At 46.3% G+C, this 23129-nt stretch overlaps 1 protein-coding gene across 14 annotated transcripts in view; it reads left to right on the top strand.

Moving 5' to 3' along the window:
• ERICH3 (glutamate rich 3) overlaps positions 1 to 23129 on the top strand; it is a 29090-nt gene that overhangs the window by 2199 nt on the left and 3762 nt on the right. For 5 of the 14 annotated variants that reach the window (XR_004241725.1, XR_004241724.1, XR_004241723.1 and 2 more), the window contains exons 2-16: positions 1556 to 1649; positions 2261 to 2386; positions 3003 to 3074; positions 4836 to 4964; positions 5601 to 5684; positions 6163 to 6312; positions 7645 to 7857; positions 8478 to 8652; positions 9409 to 9595; positions 12003 to 12298; positions 14066 to 14287; positions 15352 to 15819; positions 16125 to 16271; positions 17032 to 19187; positions 22706 to 23114. Coding sequence is in view for 3 of the 14 variants with exons in the window: in XM_032117601.1 (XP_031973492.1) it covers positions 1556 to 1649; positions 2261 to 2386; positions 3003 to 3074; positions 4836 to 4964; positions 5601 to 5684; positions 6163 to 6312; positions 7645 to 7857; positions 8478 to 8652; positions 9409 to 9595; positions 12003 to 12298; positions 14066 to 14287; positions 15352 to 15819; positions 16125 to 16271; positions 17032 to 19301 (4633 nt within the window). In the remaining 11 variants the exon portion in view is untranslated. Of the gene's footprint in view, positions 1 to 1555; positions 1650 to 2260; positions 2387 to 3002; positions 3075 to 4835; positions 4965 to 5600; positions 5685 to 6162; positions 6313 to 7644; positions 7858 to 8477; positions 8653 to 9408; positions 9596 to 12002; positions 12299 to 14065; positions 14288 to 15351; positions 15820 to 16124; positions 16272 to 17031; positions 21438 to 22705; positions 23115 to 23129 lie in introns of those variants that run through there. The other 9 variants (XM_032117604.1, XR_004241726.1, XR_004241727.1 and 6 more) reach the window with 9 other exon arrangements.

Below are 23129 nucleotides of genomic sequence, written 5' to 3'. Positions count from 1 at the left end.
TTACACAGTTTTTGGGCAGAGTCTGAATTAATTCTATTCTTCTTGTAATTTTAGCATATTCATGAAGTTTTCTTGTCCCGGAGTTGGGCTGCACAAAGCCTTTCCTGGGTCCAATGAATTGTCCATCCTGGGTTATGAGTGGGCCATTTCTGGTGATGGAAGGGCCATTTCTGGTGATGGAAGGGCCATTTCTGGTTCCTGGAACAGTTATTTTTAGTTCCCGGAGTGTCCCAATCCTTATCAGCTGAGATGTAGATATCAGAGTGTGGTGATCAAGTTGTCACGGGTGCAAATGTCTCGGTGATAAGATCTAACCCCACCTAGGTGGAATCCTCACTTATTGTGAGAGAACTTCTTTTAGTGTTGTGAAATTTTTCTCTCAGCCAGGCTGGTGGAAGGATTTTGAACTCTGTCTCTACATGGTCTGATTACATTCCAGTTTTGTACATAATAGCACGAATTACATACTTTATTTATAACATTAACCAACAGGCATAAAAGGGTAAGCTACATTGTTTGTTTAAAGCTTAACTTATTGTTGGCAGATACCTTTGAGGTTATTGTGAAACTCCACATAAAATTCCAGTAAATCCATGATCTCTTTACTTTAAAAAAATTTGTCCTTTCTTTCCTTGACTATGCTTTTGTGTGTGGCAGATCAGTGTAGCAATACACATATAACTGAATTATCCAGCTGAAGGGGATGTAATAGAGGTACAGTGGCATTTAAATCTACAGCCAAAGAAAACAAGAGATTAGTCTCTTGTGTTACTAAAACACATCCTGCCCAGAGACCCTAAAGGTCAAGCTGAACATATTATGCAACATGTACCTGAGTTTGTAAACTGTACAAATGAGAAAGGATTTGGAGTATTATAAACTGTGTCATACTGTCTCTGACTCTGTTTTCCAGAGGCTGAAGTAAGATACAGTTGTGCTAAGAACAGTTTAAAAATATAACTGCTAATTATGGATGCTTCCATTTTTCTGTTCAACTTTCACATCTGAGGTTCAGTTTTTTGAAGCTCTGATCTTTGGTAACTGTGATAATTGTAGTGAGGCCTTGGCACAGGTTGCCCAGAGGAGCTGTGGCTGCCCCATCCCTGCAAGTGCTCAAGGTCAGGTTGGATGGGGCTTGGAGCAACCTGGGACAAGTTGTCACCAGATTGCCACCAACAGGGCCCCTGGAGAGTGGCTGGGGAGCTGGGTCTGTGCAGCTGGAATCCAGCTCCAGGCACAGCACTGTCCTGCCCATGGTCAGGGCTTATCATGCCAGGAGCTGCTGTGGGAGCTGGTCGTGGAGGAGGCTGTCAGGGCTGGCCTGTCGGTCCCTTGCCGTGGTGGTGGCAGTGCTGTTACACACGGAGCTCTTGGCCTTATGTGCAAGTCACTGATACGAATTTCCAGGAGGTCACAAGATACTGCTTTTACACAATCTAATGGGCATTTATGTGACCAAATGCAGGATGATTTACTAAGGCAGCTCTGTTTAACTTAAACTGTAATAATTTTTCAGTCGAGGGCATTATAAACATCTCCATTGATTTTATTGCAGATCTCTTGCAACTTATAACAGTCTTACAGACAAACATCTGGCTGGATATTTCAGCAATGCCAGGATAAGACGACATCTTCAGAAATCAGGACTGGTGAGACTGAAAAGTTTTCCTCAATTCTGCATTCAATTCAGAATATTTTTATGCTTTTTTTCTGTATTTCCTTTTGCTCATTGGAATTTCCCTTTGCAAAGTGTTTCAGTTTGCAGATATACAGCATCATATTGATTCACTCAGGGTTTTTACAGTGTGAGATGTAAGCATCTTTGACTTGTTGTTTAAATAGCTTCAGTGTTATTTTTCAAAAGTGTTTAATGGAAAACTGAAGGATTTGGTAAAGGTGAATATGCTGAATATTTTTTAAAAAACATTGGTGCACTCCTAGGTGTGACTCTCTTTTGCACAGGCAGGTGCAGTAGGGAGGCAAGTGTTTAATCCTTTCCATCCCATTGGGCAGTGGCCTGTGAAGAGTAAGGCTGAGCCCTAGGCTATTAGAAATGTGGCTGCTGCTCCTTCCATTTGGCTGGTGGAGCTCATGGGGTCAAAGACAATCCTGTGCTGGAAGGTGAGTTCCAGCACCATGGCAGGGGCAGAAGTGGTAGCTAACCAGGAGGAGGAAGTGGTCTTCTGGGAAATTGTACCGTTTCAAAACATACTTTATTTCATCTTCTCCTCTTCAGTAACATTATATTTGTGTATGGCAGATCTCAAAGAGTGGAAGAATAATACCTGAGAAAGAATACCGTCTCAATGCCATGAGGAAGGACCACCAGAGATACGTCCAGGAGTGCTTGGCTGATGCCATATTTCGTAAGGTCCTTGACATGGAGGTATGCCCTTACTGAGGATGTGTGAGCCTTCTCAGGTGCTTCCTTGATGACAGCAAGGGGCTGCTAACTTGTGCTGGACTGTTTTCCATATGTGCCCTCATGCTCCCCTGGAAGGCTCTTTCCTGCTGGGAAAAAGGACAGTCTTGTGCTTGACATTCCCCACATGAAACCTCCATGGGCCTCTCATTGTCAAACCTCCATGGGCCTCTCATTGTGAGAGCAGGCACTGTCCTGGCTTCCTTATTGCTTTTTGACGGCCCTTAGATTATGAGATGATATTCACAGGGCTAGTTTGCTTAAAAAATCCTAATAAAACCAAACCAGTTTGAACATGTTTATATATATTGTCTGAGTACAAAATTTGTGCATGTTCTTGTGGCGTATCAAGAATGGAGTTGGTTCCTACAACTTTACCAGTGCTCAGTTGTTCCCTTGGCTGTGTGAATATATGCAGGTGAAATGCAAATAGATTCAATCCATAGTAGTTTTATTACAGGGCTCAATGAGGGTAGTGGCCAGGGAGAAGACATGGGACAAGCAGGACAGAAGCGTTCTCGCATACACTGACATCTCATCATGCCCAGTAATGAGATTTCTCTTCCTCTTATATTGATAGCGTCATCATCAGCTGGAGATAAAAAGGAAACTTGAATATTCTGTGAGGAAAGAGGGGATGCAGAAAATCAAGGTAAGGCTTGAGCACTGTTGGGTGCTGATGGGACCTGGCAGTTTTGCCTGTGTTGAGTAATAACCATGAGCCTGTCCAGTGATTAACTGAGACAAGTGCTCTGTCTCTGACACTTATGGAAAAGTACAAGAAACAGGCAAGTAGAGGATGATCCTGCCCCAAGTTATGTCTCCTTCTTCCTTTGTCCAGAAGTTCAGGAGCTTTCATTTAATTCCTTCTGAATCTAGTTGTTATTCTACTTCTGCAGTGTTCTTGGTTGGGTGATTTAATAATGAGTTGCATGAAATGGTGCCTCCATGCATTTCTGTATGGTAACTAATGTATCTGCTGTCTGATATGTCTGTTGTATGCTCCATTGTTCTTGGTATGACAAAAGTTATTAAATGTTCTCCTTTTCCAAGGCATCTGTGGTTTTACGTACCTTCTTCATATTCTGTCTCAGTTTTCCAAGCTGAAGGTCCCTCAGTCTGAATTTTTCTTACCTGAGCCATTCCAGGCTTCTCATTACTGTTGCTATTTTTTTACCTTTTCTCATTCTACTGTTTCAGTTTTGAAATGGGGAACCATAACAGAATGAATAATTCAAGATACGTTTTCCTCCCAGTAATTCTAGACCCTCTCTGCTTTTGACTGCTGCTGAGCACTGAGCTCACGTGTTTGGTTGTTTGCCTCTCCACAGGATTTGGGCAGAACTGGCATGTGAATAACAAAAAGAGGTTTTAGGAGCCTTCATTTAGGTGTCATGTAGATCAAACTTGATTCTGTAGTTAGATTCATGGAAATCCCATAGAAGTCAATGATTCTTCTCCCCATGCAATCACCTGAATTCATATGGGAAAAGTCATCCTCATTTTGGCAGAAACACGCTCAGTATTTTATTTCTGTATTAGGAACCTGAATGCTTTGAGAGGAGTGCCTTGAGAAGGTTGCTGCTTCATTGAGCAGCTGCTAAACAATGTCAGATCTGTTAAATTGTAAATAATAACATCTATGAGCAACTCATCGGGTAAAGAGAGGAGGAAATTTTCCTGAAAGACACTGGTCACTATGGAAATTGCAAAGGCGTTGTTTGCTGATGGAACTCCTGTGGTAGGAAGCCACCCCATGGAAGCAGTGATTCTGGCACCCTGTCAAAGGATCTTGGGCTTGGGTAATTTTGGAACGTAAACCAGAACTGCTTCCTTCTGTAAAACACCTGCAGATACCTGATCTGTATGTGCTGTGCTGCCGTGCTGGGATGCAGGAGCCTGGCTGGAGCCAGCGGTGTAATTTAACTCTCACCTCATACATTCAGTAAATTCATCTGAGTCGCCTGTCTGAAAGGAGAAAGGCAGATGGCTGGGCAAGGGAGGGTGAGAGAGAGCTCTCTCTTTCCAGTGGGGCAGTCATCCCAGCATTGGGTTGGTGAGAAGAGAAGGTGGGGGAGAGGCTGCAGTCAGAGCAGGGAAGTGGCAGGTGCACTCAAATTTAAAAAAGAAAGAGACCTTCAAACAAACCAAGGATTGTGAGATACACAGAAACAAGCAGATGAATTGAATATGGTGGGTCAGCAGCTGAATGCAGCTGCAGGAAAATGAATCAGAGGTGGAGACAAGTCTTTTTGCTTGTCCCTCACATTCTCCCATGATTTCCTTCCTTAACCAGCTGTTCCATTGGGTCCAGCCAGCTGATTGCCACAGCTGTCCAGTGAAAGACATAATGAGACAGACATCGCTGGTTTTGGATTTAGTACGTCAGAGACGTAAATTCCTTTTCTTTCAGGTGGAGCAATTCAGAGGATCACTGGAAGATGTCATCCCTATGCACTCCCCGCATCCACCACTTGGTCCAAGGAACCGTAATGGGCTCAGTCCTTTAGTGGCTGGAGAACGAGCTGCTCGCTCACAATGGGTGAGTTTCATCAACTTCTCCTTGGGCTGTCATGGAAGCACAGACAGCAGGAAGTGTGCACATGGACCTTGGTACAGAGCATTCACTGCCTGGATCATTCTGGGTTAGGGCCTCATCCTTGATTACTTGAGGCTGATTTCCTGTTTGCTGGGTTGTGTTAAGGAGGAATCTCCAGAAGCTAGTGTTGCAGGAATGGCACATCAGAACCTAGAAAAAACCCCGAAAACTTTGCTCTCTGATAAATCTGCTTCAATCTTTCCCTTTTAGCTGCCTCATGGCCTCAGGTAGGCTGCTATCAGTGTGTTGAGCATTGTCAGTGGACACAGGGGCTATAGACAAGGTTACACATGGTGTAAGGTCCTGAAAATGGTGGGGGTCTTTTAGAAAACAGAGTTGAAGGGGTGAAATCAGAATGGAGCTCATTTCAGAGGGCTGTGGTCTGGGAGCTCTGGCTTTTGCTCTTTGTTAACAGCAAAGAAGGAATGCTAATATGCTCTTGAAATATAATGGTACTAAATCCTAAAGTCAAAGGTCAAATATATAGCTCAGTTTTAACTGGTTCTCTGTATCAATAATGGTAATTGGTGTAGTTTGAAAAGAAGCTTTCAAGTCCTGAATGGCCTTCTCTTCATATAGAGGGCATCTGGACTTGGAGTTGATTATGGTGGTGGACATTCTCGTCATCAGCACCAAACCAAGGAGCCTGCCCCCTCTAAGGTGGTGAGTTAACCTCAGTTACACAGTGCTGTTAGGCTTTAACATTTTAACTTGGTATTCTGAAGGGCATACAAGGAAAACATGAAATAGAACAGTCAGAAAAAAGCTGAGTATTGAACAAAAATAGGTGCATTTTTGTTGTACATTCTCTCTGTGTCCGTGTGATGTCCATGTGATGTCCACTGCTGCAGTTTCTGTGAGTTAATTGTGTTTGCTCCAAGGCTGTGTGGTGAAGAGCCAGCAGCAAACCTTGTATTTATGACCAAGAGTTGTTTTGGATGGTCAGTTAGAGGTGCCTAAAGGGGTCTGGCTCTTTGGAGACAGACTAGAAAATGTCATGTCCTGTAGGTACCTGAAATAACTCATCACTTCCAGGTATCTTCATCAGTGCTATTTTTTTTTTTTTTTTTTTTGGTAGTGCTGCTCTGCACTGGAAGCTGCATACTGAGATTTTGTCATTGTTTTCTTTCTCCTTTTGTAGAGTTCCTTGCGACCAAATACAGCTCCAGGAAATATGCAGCAGCCCCCTCGCCTTCAGCCCCTTCATGGCTGGGCTGCAGCAGGGTTTGTACCAAAGGCTTCCAAACAGAAGTGCCATGCACTGGAACATGATCAGCAGTTTGCCCATGGGGTGAGGCTGTATTTCATTCTGAAAATAATATAATTTTAGGGACAGTTTTATAATATTGTTTAAGTACTGTAGTTCCCAGAACTGTATACGACAGGGAGCATGCCTTTCAAATGGCATCAGCTTTTATTTGAACTATCCTTTTCCACTTCCCCTCAATTTTCAAGACACTGTCTTACTGGTCTAATGCCCGGTTCTTGATCACAGTGAGGAAAAATGTGGTGACTTACCTTTTACAGTATAAAATCTCTCTGCATACAAAATTTTCTCCCTCTATGTGGGTTTTCTGTTATGTAGAGAGAGTCAGACACCTGGTTAACTCCAGTAACTCAGGAATGTTTTCACTTGCAAGTTCTACAAGTTTTTGTCTTCATCTACAGCTGCAAAGTAGCAAAAAACTCCTTTTTTTGATCATTCCTTCTACTGAGTCACACTAGTGGGCTTGGAGAATGAGAGTCAAACATGGTCTTGATATATACGCAGTTACTTTCAAGTAATATTTGGACTTGTCTTCTGCTCTAGAAAAACATAATATAATTGGCTTTGTGATATGCATTCCATGGAGTGGGAGGGTTTTGGAGTGGGACTGTGATCTGCTACCGCTGTCTGCCAGACACTGTGTAAATAGCTCCCTTCTGCTCTGCATTTGCTGTGTATTGGGATGGTCACGATTCTTTCTCCGAGAATTTGCTGGTTCTGTTTATGTCTACTTAAATTATGGGTGATTTAATGGTTTCTTTAGTGCTCACAACTGACAAAACAGCTAAATCAGATGTAAGTTCTGAGAATGTGATGCAGAACTCAGAGCCACAGCATGCAGCATTTACAGAACTTGTTCCCTAGTGATGTCTTGCTCTTCAGGGCCCTGGTCCTCTCAATTTCATTCTGCAAGAGGACTAAATCTCTACTCAGATGAGGAAGCAGCATTTTGAATCACATCTTGTAAAACTGATGCCCAGTGATGTTTCTGTTGGATGACTGGCTGCTCTGGGGATGTGCTTTCCAGCTGCAAGGGAGCAGCAGTGCTGCAGGGCTGTGCAGGGTTCTGTCTGAGATCGGACCTCTGCAGGGCTGTGGCCAGGGCTTGGTTTACACTGCTGTCTGTATCTCTGAGGGTGACATTTTCAAGCAATATGAATGTTGCCTTGCAAATTAAAATAAAGGGTTTTAGCACAGAAATATTTTAGTGAGCAAAATTTCAGGCCCTGGGTTAAGGAGCTATTTCAGAAGGATGCATGTTGCTAAATGTACCAAGCAGTCAGACCGTGGCCGGTTCTGTATGCTCGGGAGCTGTGTTTGCAAAACCTGTGTCACTTGGTTAAAATGTTTTTTCAGGGGGAGAGGAGTGAGTTAAGGCTTATGAATTCAGTGGAGTACGTGAGTGGTGTATCACCGTATCAGCTACCTGTCATTAACCCTTGTGTGGCGCCAGTGCCACCGCCCCGCCTGCGCAGAGGGGACAGGCGTGTCGCTGCAGTCAGAGGTGGGGGGCCCACAGGGAGACGGTTTCGTCCCACCACTGCATTCAATGAACAACTTCTAATAAACGTAAGTAGTCTCTGTCTATGTACAGGTGTATTGCCTTCCTCACTGGTGTCTTTGCTTAATGCTGAAAGATGTGCATACCTAGTTTGCATAAAGAAAATGTGTAACTATTAAAATACATAATTGCTATGCATGTCTCTGTAAACTAAAGCATTTGGTGTTTTTCATCAGCTGGGGAGAAAAAAGGCACTGAACAATGACCTATGGCAACTGCTACTCAAAGCCTTCCACTTCAGTCAGTCTGATCCTGTCCCTGGCTATAGCTGGCACTAGAATTTCAGGGATTTGTGAAATGCCTTGAGTGTATGAACACTGCATCAGTTACACTGTCTCTAGCCAGTTTTAACTCCTGTAAAAGAAGTTGTAGGAACCCAGGACTAGGAGGGATGATGTGGGTCATTAAACCTGGTCCCTGCAATTTGGGGCTATTCAATGCATTGGGTTTTCAGTTGGAAATATATCCCAGACCCTTTGCATGTTACAAACATTTCCCAATTTAATCAGCTCAGTACTTGTCATAAAAGCCTGGAAGCCTCAAGTGTGCGCTACACAGATGTGAGCTTTGCTTTCACCCCTTGTTGAAGCTGGAAACTGAAGGCATTTCTGTGCATTTTCTGCTGCAGAATACTAGAGGGTTCCCCAAGTCCCCATTATGCAGCAACGCCTTCGTCACCATGGTCTACCTAGGAAGGAGTAAGAACGTGTGTCTCAGTTATTACAAGGAGGAAATCAAAGTCTATCAGCAACATTGTGGATCAGAAAACATTTGTGTCTATAAAGGCAAGCTGTTGGAAGGAGGTAAGGATAGAGTCAGACAGTTCATGTTGATTCTGGCAACATCTTTTTTGGCTAAAACTTTGCCCTGACATCAGAATGATTTCAGCTCAGCTTGGTCAAGATATATGCATCCAGAGATGTTTATACCATCTGCCTCCGTATTAAATCTGGATCTACTGTCCCATGATTGAAAGTGAGGTTACAATTACTTTTGCAATGATGGTAGAAGGAATTTAGAGAATTGATTTAACAAAATACTTGTGGCTTAGGTTAATTTTCTATAGAGATACATGGTTAATAGAGTAGTCATAGCAATAAATTGTCCTTAAAAAGGGGTTATCTGAGTTACTAAAATACATCAGTGAATGATGCTTTTTATTCCAGAAGGAAAAGTACATAGTGGGAGCCCAGTTCCCATCTCTTTTTATGTGAGTGCAATTCCATCAAACCAGTAAAAGATGAATTGTGTTCTGGGAACCTAGACACAGGAAATGGCTGAGAGGCTCTGGCCTTTTTTCTGCTGTAGCAGGGAGTGGCCAAGCTGACAGTGTGACACTTGTCCTAGCTGTCCCACCTTAGGATTCTGGGGCTGGCAAGAGCCAGGGCTATGTGTGTGGAGGGGTAGAGTTTAACAAACTGTTGAACAGACCTGAGAACTCTAGTGCCTGTCCGCAGAGGGCTGGGTGCTGTGGTGATGCAGTTGAGATACAGCAACTGAAACAGGCTGACAGTGAAGTGTAATATTTCTTTTTGAACCCTTTCTTTCTGTGATTGCAGATACCTTCCAGTTCACCTCCAAGAGGCACCAAGGTTTCCCGTTCAGCCTCACCTTTTTTATCAACGGGATTCAAGTTGACAGGCTGAGCTGTTGCTGTGAGTACAAACATCAGAGGCGTTCCCGGCTGCGAGGCAGACACAGATACTTCAGGGTTCTCAATGTGGAGGGAGCATTTCCTTGCTACAGGTACAGAGACAAGTACACTTTGCTCACAAGGACTTAGTTTTGAGAGAGTTTCTAACTTGTTTCTCTTCTTTCATCTCTCTGGCTCCACACAGCTCTGTAGAGCCTGCTCTGTTTCTCAGGAATGGAGAGGATTCCATGGAATGTGCAGGATGGAGGTTGCCTGTCAGGGTCTCACACCTAAGAGTATGAGCACAGCCAGTTCCCTGTGCCTCCTCAGCCTCCCTGTGGTGTGTGCACGGCAGGGACAGTGTTTGTGTCGGAGGTGGCTGAGCACGGGGCAGTGGCAGTGGGGTACATGTGCCACCCCTGTGTCTGTGGCCAAAGTGGCAGTGAAATAAATACTGAGCATGCTGCTCAGTTAGCTGTGGTTTCCAGAGGCTTCTTTTTGTGATAACTTATTTTTAAACAGCTCTGCCTCTGAAGTGAGATTCTGTTGTAAGACCCCCGGCTCCAGAATAAGGCAGCACTGAATGTTTGCCATGGTTCAGAAACCAAATCTGTGCAGAAAGGTTTTGGGCTTGGGCAAAAGTCAGTGCTGTGACAAACAGCTGTGATTTTGCCAAGAGGCTTTAATTTTCATAAAATCTTCCTTTTCTGTAATTTTCATTCAGGCCAGACAAGTAAACTTATGGACATGTGGATAATTTAAAATCTTTTATGTTCTTTTAATAAATAATTTTTAAACGAGCAGCAAGCAGTTGGAACAAGAGACTCTCCACAGAGGTGTACTCTGTTCCTTCAGATAAGGACTGAATTCTAAGAAAAAAAGCGCCATTTTATTGTACCATATTTTTTTACTCCAGTCTAACAACGAACATGATTTATGTAAATGCATGTTCAAAGGAGTGAAAAAAATCTGAATTCAGAATGGATATAGCGGCTATAGATTTTAGGAAATGCCCAAATCTCAGCTTTTTGTGATTTCTAGAAAGATTTGAAGTGAATTTTCTGAATTTAATATAGTATCCAAAAATTGGATTAATTCCTTCCTGAGTTTCTCCCCCTTTGTGTCCCCCTTCCCGTCTTAGTGGTATCTCTCTCTTCCTGCCTCTTACCAATCCAGCCAACCTTATCTGATGACTAAAAACCACCTCCATTAACCTGATTTTCCCCATAAATGACAACTATTTTCACATCCCTTCAGGCCAAGTGGACTTGTGTTTGTTTTCTGCTCTATGACACACATTGAATGCCCACTCTGGTTCCCAGTAAAAGTCCCAGTTGATTTTCCCTGGTGGGTCAGGGCTTTTGCTCACAAAGAGGTGATGCTGTCATGATTTCCGTACCATATAAGCCTTGTTCTGTGAGTTTTCTGCTGGCCAAGGTCCAGCATTTCTGTACAGCAGAAGTGCTTCAGTATCCCAAAGGTCCCTGGAAAAAACCACCAGGAACAATGCATTAAGAGGTAGGACTCTTCAGAAATGGTCATGTTTATGTTTTGTGCCCACAAAACAAAAAGATTTCTGGCCTGAATGACCGTGGCATATTTCACAGTAGTTTGGAGTCAACTAGAATGTGAGGGGAATTGCAATCAAACCTTACATTAAAAAAGAAGTTTTGGGGGAGGAAGATATTTTAAAACATAGTTGTCTGTGAAGAAAATACGGTTTCCCAGAGAGATTTGGAATTAGCTAAAGTGAAAGTTCCAGTTTCAGTTTCACCCTCTGCTTGCAGATTTGACTCCATGTACTATACACAGCATGGTGTCTTGGCCCTCATGGAGGGCGTAGGGTGGTGTAGGGTGGCTTTTCATGTCTCCAGTTAATGTTCCATCAGGATTAGGAGCTCTTGTCTCTTGTCTGGGCATCCTGACTGTAAGAGAGAGAGAGAGGACACATCACTCCATTTTATACAAGAGGAGCAGTCTCAACAACTCATTCAAAATGCTTTGTTTTCCATCTGTGTGGGTTTCTTTTAGGTAGGCAAACAGAACAGAAACTGAAAATTATTAACTTTCAGTCTTCTTCCCCCACAGTTCTTAGACCCGGCAGATAAATTCAGAAACCCCCAGTCTTACCTACAAACCCTCAGTTATCACTCTATTGGATGTTACAGCAGGATCTGGATCCAGAAGATGTCTGACTCAGAACTTGTTTGCCTTTCTCAGTGGTTCTGTTTTCACAGCCAATGCTTGGTGCAGCTTCAAATTAATGGGCACTTGTAATAATTTTGATTCTGCTTGTATGTCAGTTGTCACCTGTAAGTGTAGGCAGCGTTACTCTCCTTCAAGGAAGAGCTGCATCTGTGTTAGGGGAGCTCCCAGGGATTTCAGGGTGCTTCTCCGTGTGAGTTCTCCATTGTGGCAGTGCAGAGGCAAAAGGGTACTTGCTGAACTTACTATGTCTGCTGTCCTTCATTGTTCAAACGAAGAAAAATGTGATACTTCCCAATTTGTGTTATTTTATAGGTGCATTATTGCAATGGGTCTGGACAAAAAGCTATCCACTTCCAACAGGAAGATTGAATACCATGAGGAGAGGCATGTGTATTCCTGGGAACATACTGTGCACTGTGAGCCAAGTAACAGCTGTGTTGAGCAGAAATCAAGCAAAAATTCAGAGTCAGTCATCTTACTGGGTCATGAAGCAAGTGTGGAAACTGTTGATGAGACACTGGAGACTGGAGAGGAGTACAGAAGAGAAGAAATGGAAAACCAATCTAGTCAGGAGAGCGAAGAGAGTCAGGAAGACACCAGTAAAAATGGTATAGTATTCCCAAACATGAGCAGGGAGTGAGAAATGGGAGAGGATGATTCTGGAGAAGGTATGGGATTGTGGGCCTCCAGCTTTGACTGAGGCATGAGAAATGTGGTGATGTCTGTATCTGGGCAATAGAGTTAGAGGGGCTCCTTTCAGCCATGCAGCAGGATGAGATGGTTTGCAAGAGCCAAGAAAGTGAGTAAGGAAGGGTGGTGAGGCAATGACACAGGTTCCCCAGAGCAGCTGTGGCTGCCCCATCCCTGGAAGTGTTCAAGTCCAAGTTAGATGGGGCTTGGAGCAACCTGGTCTACTGGAAGGTGTACTCCTCTGTGGAAGAGGCGTTGAGCTCAGTCTCTGCCTTTACTTACTCCTTATCACAGTCTTCTTTAGAGGCAATCACATTTACAGAGAGATTTTAATCCCTACTTCCTATTCCTGTTTTTGCTTTCACAGTTCTGCAGTGTTACTGCTCAGATGACTTGTTAGTCCCTCCGGATGTGTGTTTGGGATTAATGAAGCCTTTTTCCTTCAGGAGGAACTGCCCTTCTGACAATTACCTAAGGAGGCCTGACTGCCAACAGTGCAATTGGAATCTCAATTGATTTTTAATACAGAAAAATAAATCTCCTTATTCCCTTAGTTCTCATTGTCTTGGTAATTGTTTATTTGCCTAACTGGTTCTGCATCAGGAGCTCTTCATTTCTGTCTTTGGTGTTCTGTCACTTCAGTATGTTAAAAGCCCTGATGGAAGGAAAGGAGGGCAGCAATAAAATCTGTGAGGTGAGGAATGATGGCCGCAAGGGACAGCTGGTATGGCAGCAGTGACAGCTCGCCTGCATGGTGCAGGTGTGTTCCCTTGCCACTGCGTGCACAGGGAGCCTGTGGTAGCAGTGGAGCGTCTGGATTTTAGGTGGGAATCACCGACACCCCTGTGTGCTGGCGCCTGGGATGTGCCCAGCACAGCTTTGGTGGGGAAGGGGGGTCTTCTTTGATGCATCTGCAGGAAGAGGGTCTTTACCTCCAGAGCTGAGCAAAGGGCTGGGAGCTGGACTCAATGATCCTTGTGGATCCCTTCCAACTCCGCTTATTCTATGATCTATCAGATGATGTAGCTTGTCACGCTAGTGCCTGCCTGAAATCCAGAATGTGGATATAACAGTGGTAATTCTGTGCAGGCTTGCTTTGTACTGGGTTTTCCCCTGGGCCCTGAAGGAGCAGGTCAGAGCAGTGTGATAACAGAGTGCCTCTGCAGTGCCCTTTGGCTGGAGTTCATTAAATTAATTAAGCTTATAAGACACTTCTTTGCGATTTAGGCATGTCAATACACATTTATCGTACTTTGCACTGCAATATATTACCTTTCTCCAGCTTTCTCAATTGCTTGTAATATTTTTTTCATCACAACCAGTTTTTCTCCTGTAATAAGAGATTCTTACATTTAATTTCTGAGTTTGCCCAGCTCTAAATTTTTCTAGTACTTGCCATGGCCAGTAATTTTGTTTATTTTTGTTTTAATGTATTAATCATTCTCGGTGCACCAATCAGTAGTTTTGCTGCATTTTTGCTACTCTATGAAGAACACAATGCTTTTTTATGATAATGTGCTGTTACAGTTCCTATCTGTGGTCTTAGATGCTCTCATGGCTTTAAAAAGACTGAGCAAATTCAAGGGCAAAAGGAGATTAATGAAGTTAACTTCTGTCTGCTTAAAAAGAATTTTATTAATTGGGAATTCTCTTTCCTGTCTCAAAGTACAATTCTTCTATTTTAGAATATGATGAAGATTTTGAAGCAGATGAAGAAGTTGATGAAGAAGGACAGACTGGTGATCAAATGAATGGAATGTCAGAGTCATCCTCAGATGATAAAAACCATTGTTTAGACTATGGAAAGGAGAGTGAAACCTCATCCCAGAAGGCACCGCAGGCCTCTGGCAGCGAGAAAGATGGAAGTGATGGATATTCTGACAGGGACTCTGAGGATGATCAACAAGGTTAGTTTTGTTCATAACAAGGCTTAGAGAAGCTGACCTGATGCATGTTTTACAGTTTGTGTCCAGTATATATGCTGAGTCTGCATAGGGAAACCTATGCCGATCCTTCTGAAATGGTAAAAGACAGCTGTTTTATCTATTACTAATTTTACATCTGCCACTGAAATGCAGGCAGCCCCCTGGCAGTGAGAGCATGGGCCTTTGCTGAGCTATTTAGGTGGTGAGATGGAGATGGAGCCAGGCTGCAGGTTGGCTCTGAGAATCTAGGCAGGACAACCCTCCATGTCAGCGGGCACTCACATGTGGGAAGCTGTGACCCCTTGCACCTTCTGAGGGGTCCCAGATTTCTTGGTGCAACATGTTTTTCAGAACATGCACTTCGGCATGGATTATAGTTCTGACACTTTTTACTAAGCCTGACTGGAATTTTCTGCCTTGAGTTAGACCAATCTCTTCTTGAATCCATGCAGATTGTGGACAGCAGCAAGGCTGTGCAGCAGTCAGCTCTGCTGTTCAGCTCACTGTTAGATGAAGGATTACTGCCTTTTTTCCCCTCAAATTTTCCTTTTATGAATTTAATATGATGATGTCTGTATGTTTTTTTAGAGGAGACAGTGAACTTCATCTCCAGTTCAACCTGAAGGGTTTACACAGGGTTTTGGAGATCTTTCTAGTATTGAATAAGTTAACAGAAGGGCACTGAGGGATTGTTGCTGTGGTTGAAGTCTTTCATCAAATGAAGCTCAAGAGTCTATGCTAAACCTTGTCTGAGCTGTATTTAGAGGTGCATTTGGAGGTGTATTTCTGTGTGATTGATAGAACTACTCTGGTTTATTTCCATTATCAGAAGAAAACCTCCATGTTAAATGGCTTTCATTTTAATATTTCATACATCTGGGCAATGTTCTTCTATTTACACTTACTGGAATTTTGTCATGATATCCTCAGATGGTGTAATTCAGAGAATGCTATTCAGAGAATGCTATGTGTCCCTTTGTGAGTGCCCAGTGAATGCAGATGTTTAGTGACAAATACTAAATTAAAGTGCTGTTTGCTGTTTTCAGAGAGGAGGCCTGCAGACTCTCTCTCATCCATGAGCACTCAGTGCAGCACTGAGACTGACTCTCATGCTGAAATGATGACAGACAATATGAATGGCAAAGAGGAGTGCAATATCAAAAGTACAGCTGATAGCGTAGCACATGTACACTATGGAAATGAGAGTGGGGAGAAGAAACTGCTCAGAATGGAGGAAAATCAGGAGACTTCTGCACTGGAAAAGAAAGGAATAGATGAAGCAGAAAAGATAAAACCAGAAGATCTAGAAGCAAGGGAAGATAATAGAATTTCTCATGAAAACATAATGGCAATGCAGCCTCAAAATCCTGAGGTTAATGGGGAATCCAAACAGACTGGGTCAGGAGAAAGTGACATGAATGAGGAGGAGAAATGTCTTCCAGTGCCTTGGGAAAGCAGGGCATTGAACATGGAGGATGGCAATGAAGAGTCTCCTTGGTGTGAAGAAGGAGGTGGTGAGTACAGTCCCTCTGCATAGCTCTCCATGCCTGTGCTGCTGTATTTGCCTTTGTACTCATTCTTGGTGCAGTGTGGGGAGTTGCTGGACTTCTTCAGGCTGCTGGAATACTCTGTGCTGTGAGCTCAATATCCACTCAGAATGTAACAGTGGCTCGGTGTTTCTCTGCTGGTGTTTCAAGTGTAAGGATTTGTTCAAAAATGAATTTTAAACCATTTTAAAGCTGAGATGGCTGAATGGCTTCTACTCCCTTTTTGCTCTTTAATGGTTTCTCCTTCTTGCTTCCTGTTTTCTTTGTGATAGTTTCTGAAGATTGCAAACCAGTCCAGGAGGAAATAGCAAAAGCAACTGGAAATGATCATCCTGTGAATTCTGACCCTGAACCTGGTGGTTCGTGTGCCAGTGAGGAAGAAAAGAATGCAGCAAGTACAGAATGTGATGCCAGTGGAGGTATGATTGGCTGTCAGTCAGGGACAAGGATTAAATCTTACTCAGCTGAAGTGTTTTAACAGAAGTGTTTGCCCTTTCCTTCTCCTTTGGCTATCAAAGTCTCCCTGTGCTTTTTTTCTTTCCTAACTAAAACCAGGTGATGACTAGTTGGCATCTGTAGTCATGTATAATTAATGATTTTTTGGCAGTTAAATGGTTCTGGGAGAAGAATCCATGCCATGAAAAAACTGAGTCAGGAAAATAGCTGTGGAAAGTAGGAATGTAGTGAGGTTCCATGTGCTTCCAGGTAGTGTGCAGCATCCTTGGGAAATGCCTTGGTTCCCAGGAACAGGAATCAACCCTGTATTATTCCCTTGTGTAATTACAGAATCCACAGGAATCTGAGTGTTCTTCCTCCTTTGTGTGCATACTTCAGATGAGCAATTTGCCACTTATTTCTGAATTTCTGAGTGTCACTGTCGAGCTTACAGGTGTTCACACACACACCTGAGCTCCCTGCAGGAGGGAGGCAGAGCAGGCATGACTGGCCTTGCATCAACATTTTTCCTTAAATTCTTTATGCCAGATGCCAAAACAACAGTACTAAAGACATAATCAGAGCCCAGGGACGTGATAAGAAGCAGCATAGCAAGTTCTCTTTGGGGGCCCAGGCTGATGTCCCTCATTGTTTGGCAGAAATGGCACCTTTAACACTAACCCTGTAAAGCATGTAACACTGACATGGTGCTGAGTAAACTAATGTTTGATTATTTCCTAATAGCACCAGATGGAAATTTCTTGGCAGATGGGAGGAGAAGCCTTGATGTGCAGGAGGCAGCAGGACAAGCGGTACGAGAAGGGCAGGTGACAGGGCAGAGACAAGCCCTGGAGCAGGACGGTGCTGCTGAGGGAGATGCTGGCAGCGGAGAGGCCGGAAGAAAAGCTGCACGGGCGGGGGATTCGCTGCCCCGGGCAGACACGGGGGCTGTGCTGGAGGAATCCGCACCTGAGGAAGGCGCCGTGGCAGAGGAACATCCCAAAGGAAAGGAGACAGGGGAAGCAGTGAAGTTGGGCACAGAAGGGTCACCTGGGGGGCAGGAGGTGCTGGTGGAGGGGTTGGAGAGCGAGGTGGCACTGGGAAAGCTGGCACCTGGGGGAGAGGGGCCAGCTGGGGCACTGCCAGGATGGGAGACAGACACAACTGTGTCCCAGGGGCAGGAGGGGGCTGGGGGGATCACTGAGGCGGAGGAGGCTGCAGAGAAAGGCCTCAAAGGAGTGGTAGGGCTGCCAGCAGAGGAGGACGTAGGTGAGCCTGTGTCTGAGGCAGGGGAGTCCCTAGGAGAGAGAGGGTCTGCAAGGAAGGGCACTGTGGTGGGTGCTGTGTCAGAGGGAAAAGAGGCTGTGGGGGATGTCGACGTGGCAGCAGATGGGATTGCCAGAGTTGTCGGCCCTGAAGGAGAAGAGGCTGTTGAAGAAGACATTTCTGAAGGGGAAGAGGCTGTGGGAAAGTTTGGGGCTCTGTGGGAAGCACTAGGGGATATGCAACCAGGAGAAGCAATGCCTGGAGAGAAAGGGTTTGTAAAGCCAAGTGAGTTTTCCCAGCTGAAAGTGTCAGGGGAAGAGTGGATGGAGATGGGGAAAGCTGTCGCAGGAGCACCAGCACTTGAGAGTGCTCAGGCATGGGAGGTGGGAGGGAACAGTCTCCAGCGAGTGGAGGACACGATGGAGGAGCCTGACAAGGGTCCTGTGCTGGAAGTGGCACCTGGGTTAGGGGCACTGCGGGATGCTCGGGGGTATCCTGTCACTGAAGGGTCATCACAGGTGGAGGAGGGTGCAGCAGAAGCACTTCGGAGTGGAAACCCGTCTGCGGGCAGCAAAGCGGAGACAGAGATAGCAGTGGAAGGAAAACCCGAAGAAGAGGTAGTGGGAGGGTCTGCAGGGGCGGCGGGAGCGGGTCCGGAAGGTGAAGAGGAGGCCACAGATGGAGCAGCAGGTTCAAAGGAGCCGGCAGCTGAGACAGAGGGGTGGCTGAGGTGTGGAAAAGTGAGAGCGAAGGGGAGGTCTCCCGGGGAGGGGGTGCTGGGCGAGGCGGCGCTGCCGCCCCCGGGGCTATCCGTGACCCGGGCCGGGGAGCCCGGGCTGGTGGCCATCGCTGTGGTGGGCGGCCAGGCCGGGCGAGGAGCCCTGGCTGGGGAGCCGGCGCTGGCCAGGGGTTCAGCAGTGGCTGGCGGTGGCGGGGTGGGCGCAGGGGCGATGACACAGGAGGGGGTGATAGGAGCAGTGCTGGGGGCACAGAGCGGGACAGGCGCGGCAGTGGCAGAGGAGGTGTCAGCCAAGGGAAGAGGGGCAGTCGGGGAGTCTGGGAGAGACGGGGAAGGGGTGGCCGATGGATCTGTGGCTGGTGGGCGAGAGGTGAACCAGGAGGCAGCAGTAGGGTGCGAGGGAAGGGGACCAATGCCGGCGGCAGTCGAGGGCCAGTGCGAGGCGGAGCAGGAGTGGGGCGCAGTGCGGCTCGTGTCCCCACGGCACCGAGAGGTGCTTGGAACAATGTCGCTGAGGGAAGAGCCGACTGCAGAAACCTGCCCGAGCACCCCTGCCCATGGGGATGGAGGAGGGGAACCGAGGGGGAAAGGGTTCACAGGAGGCGAGGGACTGTGCCTGGGCACCCAGCCACAGCTCCTGGCACCTCCAGAGACAGGGACAGCGCGGGGCAAGGACGGGCGGCAGGAGGAGGGGATGGAGCAGGCAAGAGTGAAAGCCGAGGGGGAACAGGCAAGCCCCTGTGAAAACACGGGAGAGAGCGAGGTGGAGGATGTCTCGGCGAGTGCAGGGAGCGCCGCTGGAGCCGGGGAGCAGAGGAAGGACAGTCCCGGCGGAGGCAGCCCAGGTGTCCTGGGAGCCGCCGACGTGGGCGACAGGAGCCGCAGTCCCCGTGAGGTGAGTCCTGCGTTGCTCAGCCGCTGTCCCAGCAGTCCCGAGGCTGATTCGCGTCAGAGACAGAGGCTGCACCACCTCGTCCTATTCCTTATCCATTACTTAAATGTCTGCTGATGGTAGCTGGGTCAAGGGATGATAAATCCTTTTGGGTGGCGGCTTCCGCATTCTTTCCTGTTCCCAAAATCCCGTGCAAACCCCTTTGCTGTGGCACTAATTGTCACAGCCCCTCCGCCCTCTCTCCCCTCCGGCCGTGCAGAGCAGCTCCCTGTACCCAGCGTGTCGCAGTTCTGGTGGCATTGGGTGAGACCTGGGGCTTACTCTGGCCTCGCCTCGTAGGAGATGTCACAGCAGTACCTCAGTAGCTCCGAGTTCAGCACGTTTTCTGTGACGTTTGGTCATTGTTTTGTAGGACGGTGCAAACCCAGACCTAGTCATCGTGTCCTCGGAACAGCCTCAGGATGGGGAAGAAACTCTGCTCTGAGCTTTTTCTGCAGCTCCTCAGTGTTGTGTCCTGCAACATGCGCTCAGCCTGCTGTGGGTTTGTGCGGGTTGGGATGTCACTCCTCTGTTCACTCTCTGAGTACCACAACCACTGTCACGTTTCCTTGGAGCAGCTCCTCAGCGTGCAGTAGACAACTCAAACAAGCTTGTGTTTGCCAGCCCAGGAAACAGCACTCCTTTGGAATGAGGGAGACGCTCATCACAAGGATTGTTCCACAGCTGTCTCGCTTGTTTTTCTTGAAAACCAGAGAAATACTGGACTGACTGAACTTCCCCTCCTCCCCCAGGCACCACTTGCTCCCCCCCCATGTTAGGGGAAGGGAGCCTTCTTGCATGCGCAGTGCCCCCTGTGCCAGGAGGCGTCTGCGGGGCTTTCCTCTCCTTGGGGGTCCAGGCTTGCTGCTGGCCACACTTCAGGGCATTTGAAATGCTGTTGAAAGTTGTCAAATCAGAACAATTCTAACAAGTATTTGTAAATGCATAAAGCCTGGTCTTCTGCTTTTGCTGGAATCACTCAGGAGTGGTCCACGGCACCTCAGCTGAGGCTGCCAGGTGGGTGGTCAGTTTAGAGTTGTCTCAGCCTGGTGCTGGCTGCCCATCTCTGCTGCCCAAGGCTCTTCTCAGCTCTGCTCCACCTCTGGCAACACTGGGGCCCCTTAAGATCCTTTTGGGCTGGGCATCTGGGGCTGGGTGTGCAGCAGCCTCTAGGCACTCTAAACTTGGTGGATGCAGCAGACTCAGCTCCACACAGTAGGGGACTGCAGCTGCATTTTCAGGTAGGGAAAAGACACTGGAATTAGTGGAATTTTGAGTGGATTGGTGCTGTGAGTCACTTTAGATCAATATACATGGAACTGGAAACTCAAATGTGATCAAGTGGTTGCTGTGTGTTTCCTCCTAGAGATGTTCCTGTACTAGAGATGGTTGCATTTGTATGTTCAGTCTGCCTGCATTCGTGCTAAGGACTGTCTCAGAGGGCTGTGTTTTCTGTGTACATACCCACACCTGCACATTCACTCAAGTCTATTAAATATCTGTACCAGTCTGTGCAGCTCCTTCAGTTTGTGCCAATGGTATTCCAACCTCTGCCCGTGCAGCAGGGCTTGGGCTTCAGTGTCTGTCTCTGCTTGCTAGTGGGCTGACTGATGTTGGGCTGAGTGTTTGTGCCTTGTGCAGGTATGCCTGTAAAGCTCATGCCCAGGGCTGCGGGCATGGCTGCACCTGGGCATTTGGACACACGGGTGGCAATTCCAGTTTTACAGATGAGCAAAGACAGAGAGGGATGCAGGGATTTGCCTTTGCGGGGATTCCCTGGGAGCCCCTCTGGGGCTGCAGGAGACCCAGGGCATCAGAGAAGGCCCTGATGAACAGAGCAGTGTGATTATAAGGAACTGGAATGCTAATAGTTCATTATTTAACATTCTTGAAATACTTGTAAGTGACACTTATGTGTGTGATTATAACAGTTGGGGGGAAGTATCCTGTGGTTAGGAACACATATGTGGAATTCCAAAACATTAGTGTCCCTGTCATTTGAGCAGGCAGAAGTTTGGTAATAAGCCAAACCATGGAAATGGGTAATTGTATAGATTTGGAAATGTTTCCCATGGTCCTTTCTGCTCTCCTATATGGTGCTAATTAGTAATTAACTTCAAAGTGAAAAGTACGTTGCATTTAGGGAAAAACAAGATGTGTAGCAAAAAGAAAAAAAGACTAATTATTAAAGTGAGCATATGTGAGCAAAGCAAACTATCCAACAGTGTTGCCATGGGCAAAACTCATTCTTTGCTCATAAGGAAGGCTTTTTTAACTCCCTGAAGTGTCAGGTATTTTCAGTTGCCTGTCACTGGCTGCTGATGGTTGTGCCTCAGATGTGTCTCACACAGCTGGAACCTGGTGACTTCCACAGCTGAAGAGGTGCATTTAATCAGTTCAAAACCATGCCGGCTGTGCACTGCGGACGCAGGATGGGAAAAGTTTAAAGTCCAGCTCCTGGAACTGGGCACCAAGCCCTGCCATTGCTGGCAGAGATGAGGAATGGTGACTCACAGACACCACCTAGGACCCTGGGTGTGGACAGCATGGGCAGCTCATCCATCTGTCTGAAACAAGGTCTGCAAGGTGGGTTTCCTGGCTGGGAATTGCATGAGTGGTTTTGGGGCTCAGCTGTACAAACCAAGCATGACCGAACCCTCTGCCTGCCCATTGGGGCTGAGCCTCTGAGGCGGCCCTTCTGTGCTGAGCCAGCTCTTCTGTCCTGGCTGTCCTATGCTCTCCTGTGCTGTCCTGGCTCTCCTGTACTGTCCTGGATGTTCTGGGCTGTCCTGTCCTGTCCTGTGCTGTGCCGTGCCATGCCAGCACTCCTGTGCTGTGCCATGCTGGCTGTCCTATGCCATGCTGTGCCATGCTGTGCCAACACTCCTGTGCTGTGCTGGCTGTCCTGTGCTGTGGTGTGCCAAGGGATGTTGGGACCTGCTGCAGGGATGCTGAGCTCACTTCTGGCTGCTGTCCAAATCCTTGTCTGGTTGGACACCAGATTATTTTAATCTAGATCACCTGTTGCTGATAATGTTAAACAATTTAAAATATCACTACAGCTGCCAGGCACTGGCAGGTCTCCAAAGCAAGGTAAGAATCCTCTTAGCATCTCATTCTTGGTAAATATTTCAGTATGCTGGGCTCCTCAGGCTTCTCTGGGAACAGCACAGGCTACTTTCACTCCCACAAACTGCTTTGGAACATGTTCTACTCATTTACATTTTTCAGAGTTTTTGTTTGTTTTACTAACTGATCACTCCTATGCCTATGAAACACGTTTTCCCCCCAAGCCTGATTTTCTTCTATAGAGAGCAATTAACTAAGACATTGTTTCCTTCAAGGAACCAGTAATTTTAATTAATATTAAAATTATTTGCAAGCACTTGTCTTAGTAAAGAGCCTTTGAAACTAAAAAAGTTTTGCCTTCTGATTTTTTTGTTGTCGTTCCCATGTGTTCCCCTCTGACGTATTCTGAGAAGGTGCTGAAGGATGACACCAGCAGCTCAGGTATCAGTGAGTACACAGAGGTATTAATGCACATGAAGTCTCCTTGCTCTGTTTTTGTTTCTCTAATCCAGTTTAGTTTCTGGTTTTCAGGCCCAGTCACTAAATGCACAGTCACTGCATGGTTACTTTAGGCAAGGGAATTACAGACAGAATGCAGAGGTATTTGTAAGAAAAAAATCCCTGTTGAAAAAGAATCTTAGTGCTAGAGCTGATTTTTCAGATATGACAATCGATCCTTTCTGCACCATTGGTGTTTCTGGCCTATGCAAGACCAAAGAATGAGACCTAATCTCTGTCCATCCTCTTTCATCAGCCTATTCCCTGCCTGTGCTTCTGTAGCTGTGCCATGGGGAGCAGATTATCATCTGGCCAATTAGTCAGGTAGGGAATTTTCAT

The sequence above is a fragment of the Corvus moneduloides genome, chromosome 9 (assembly GCF_009650955.1).
Source record: "Corvus moneduloides isolate bCorMon1 chromosome 9, bCorMon1.pri, whole genome shotgun sequence".
Lineage (NCBI taxonomy): Eukaryota > Metazoa > Chordata > Aves > Passeriformes > Corvidae > Corvus > Corvus moneduloides.
The sequence above is the reverse complement of the archived record's forward strand: the minus strand, read 5'-3'. Positions and strand labels throughout refer to the sequence as shown.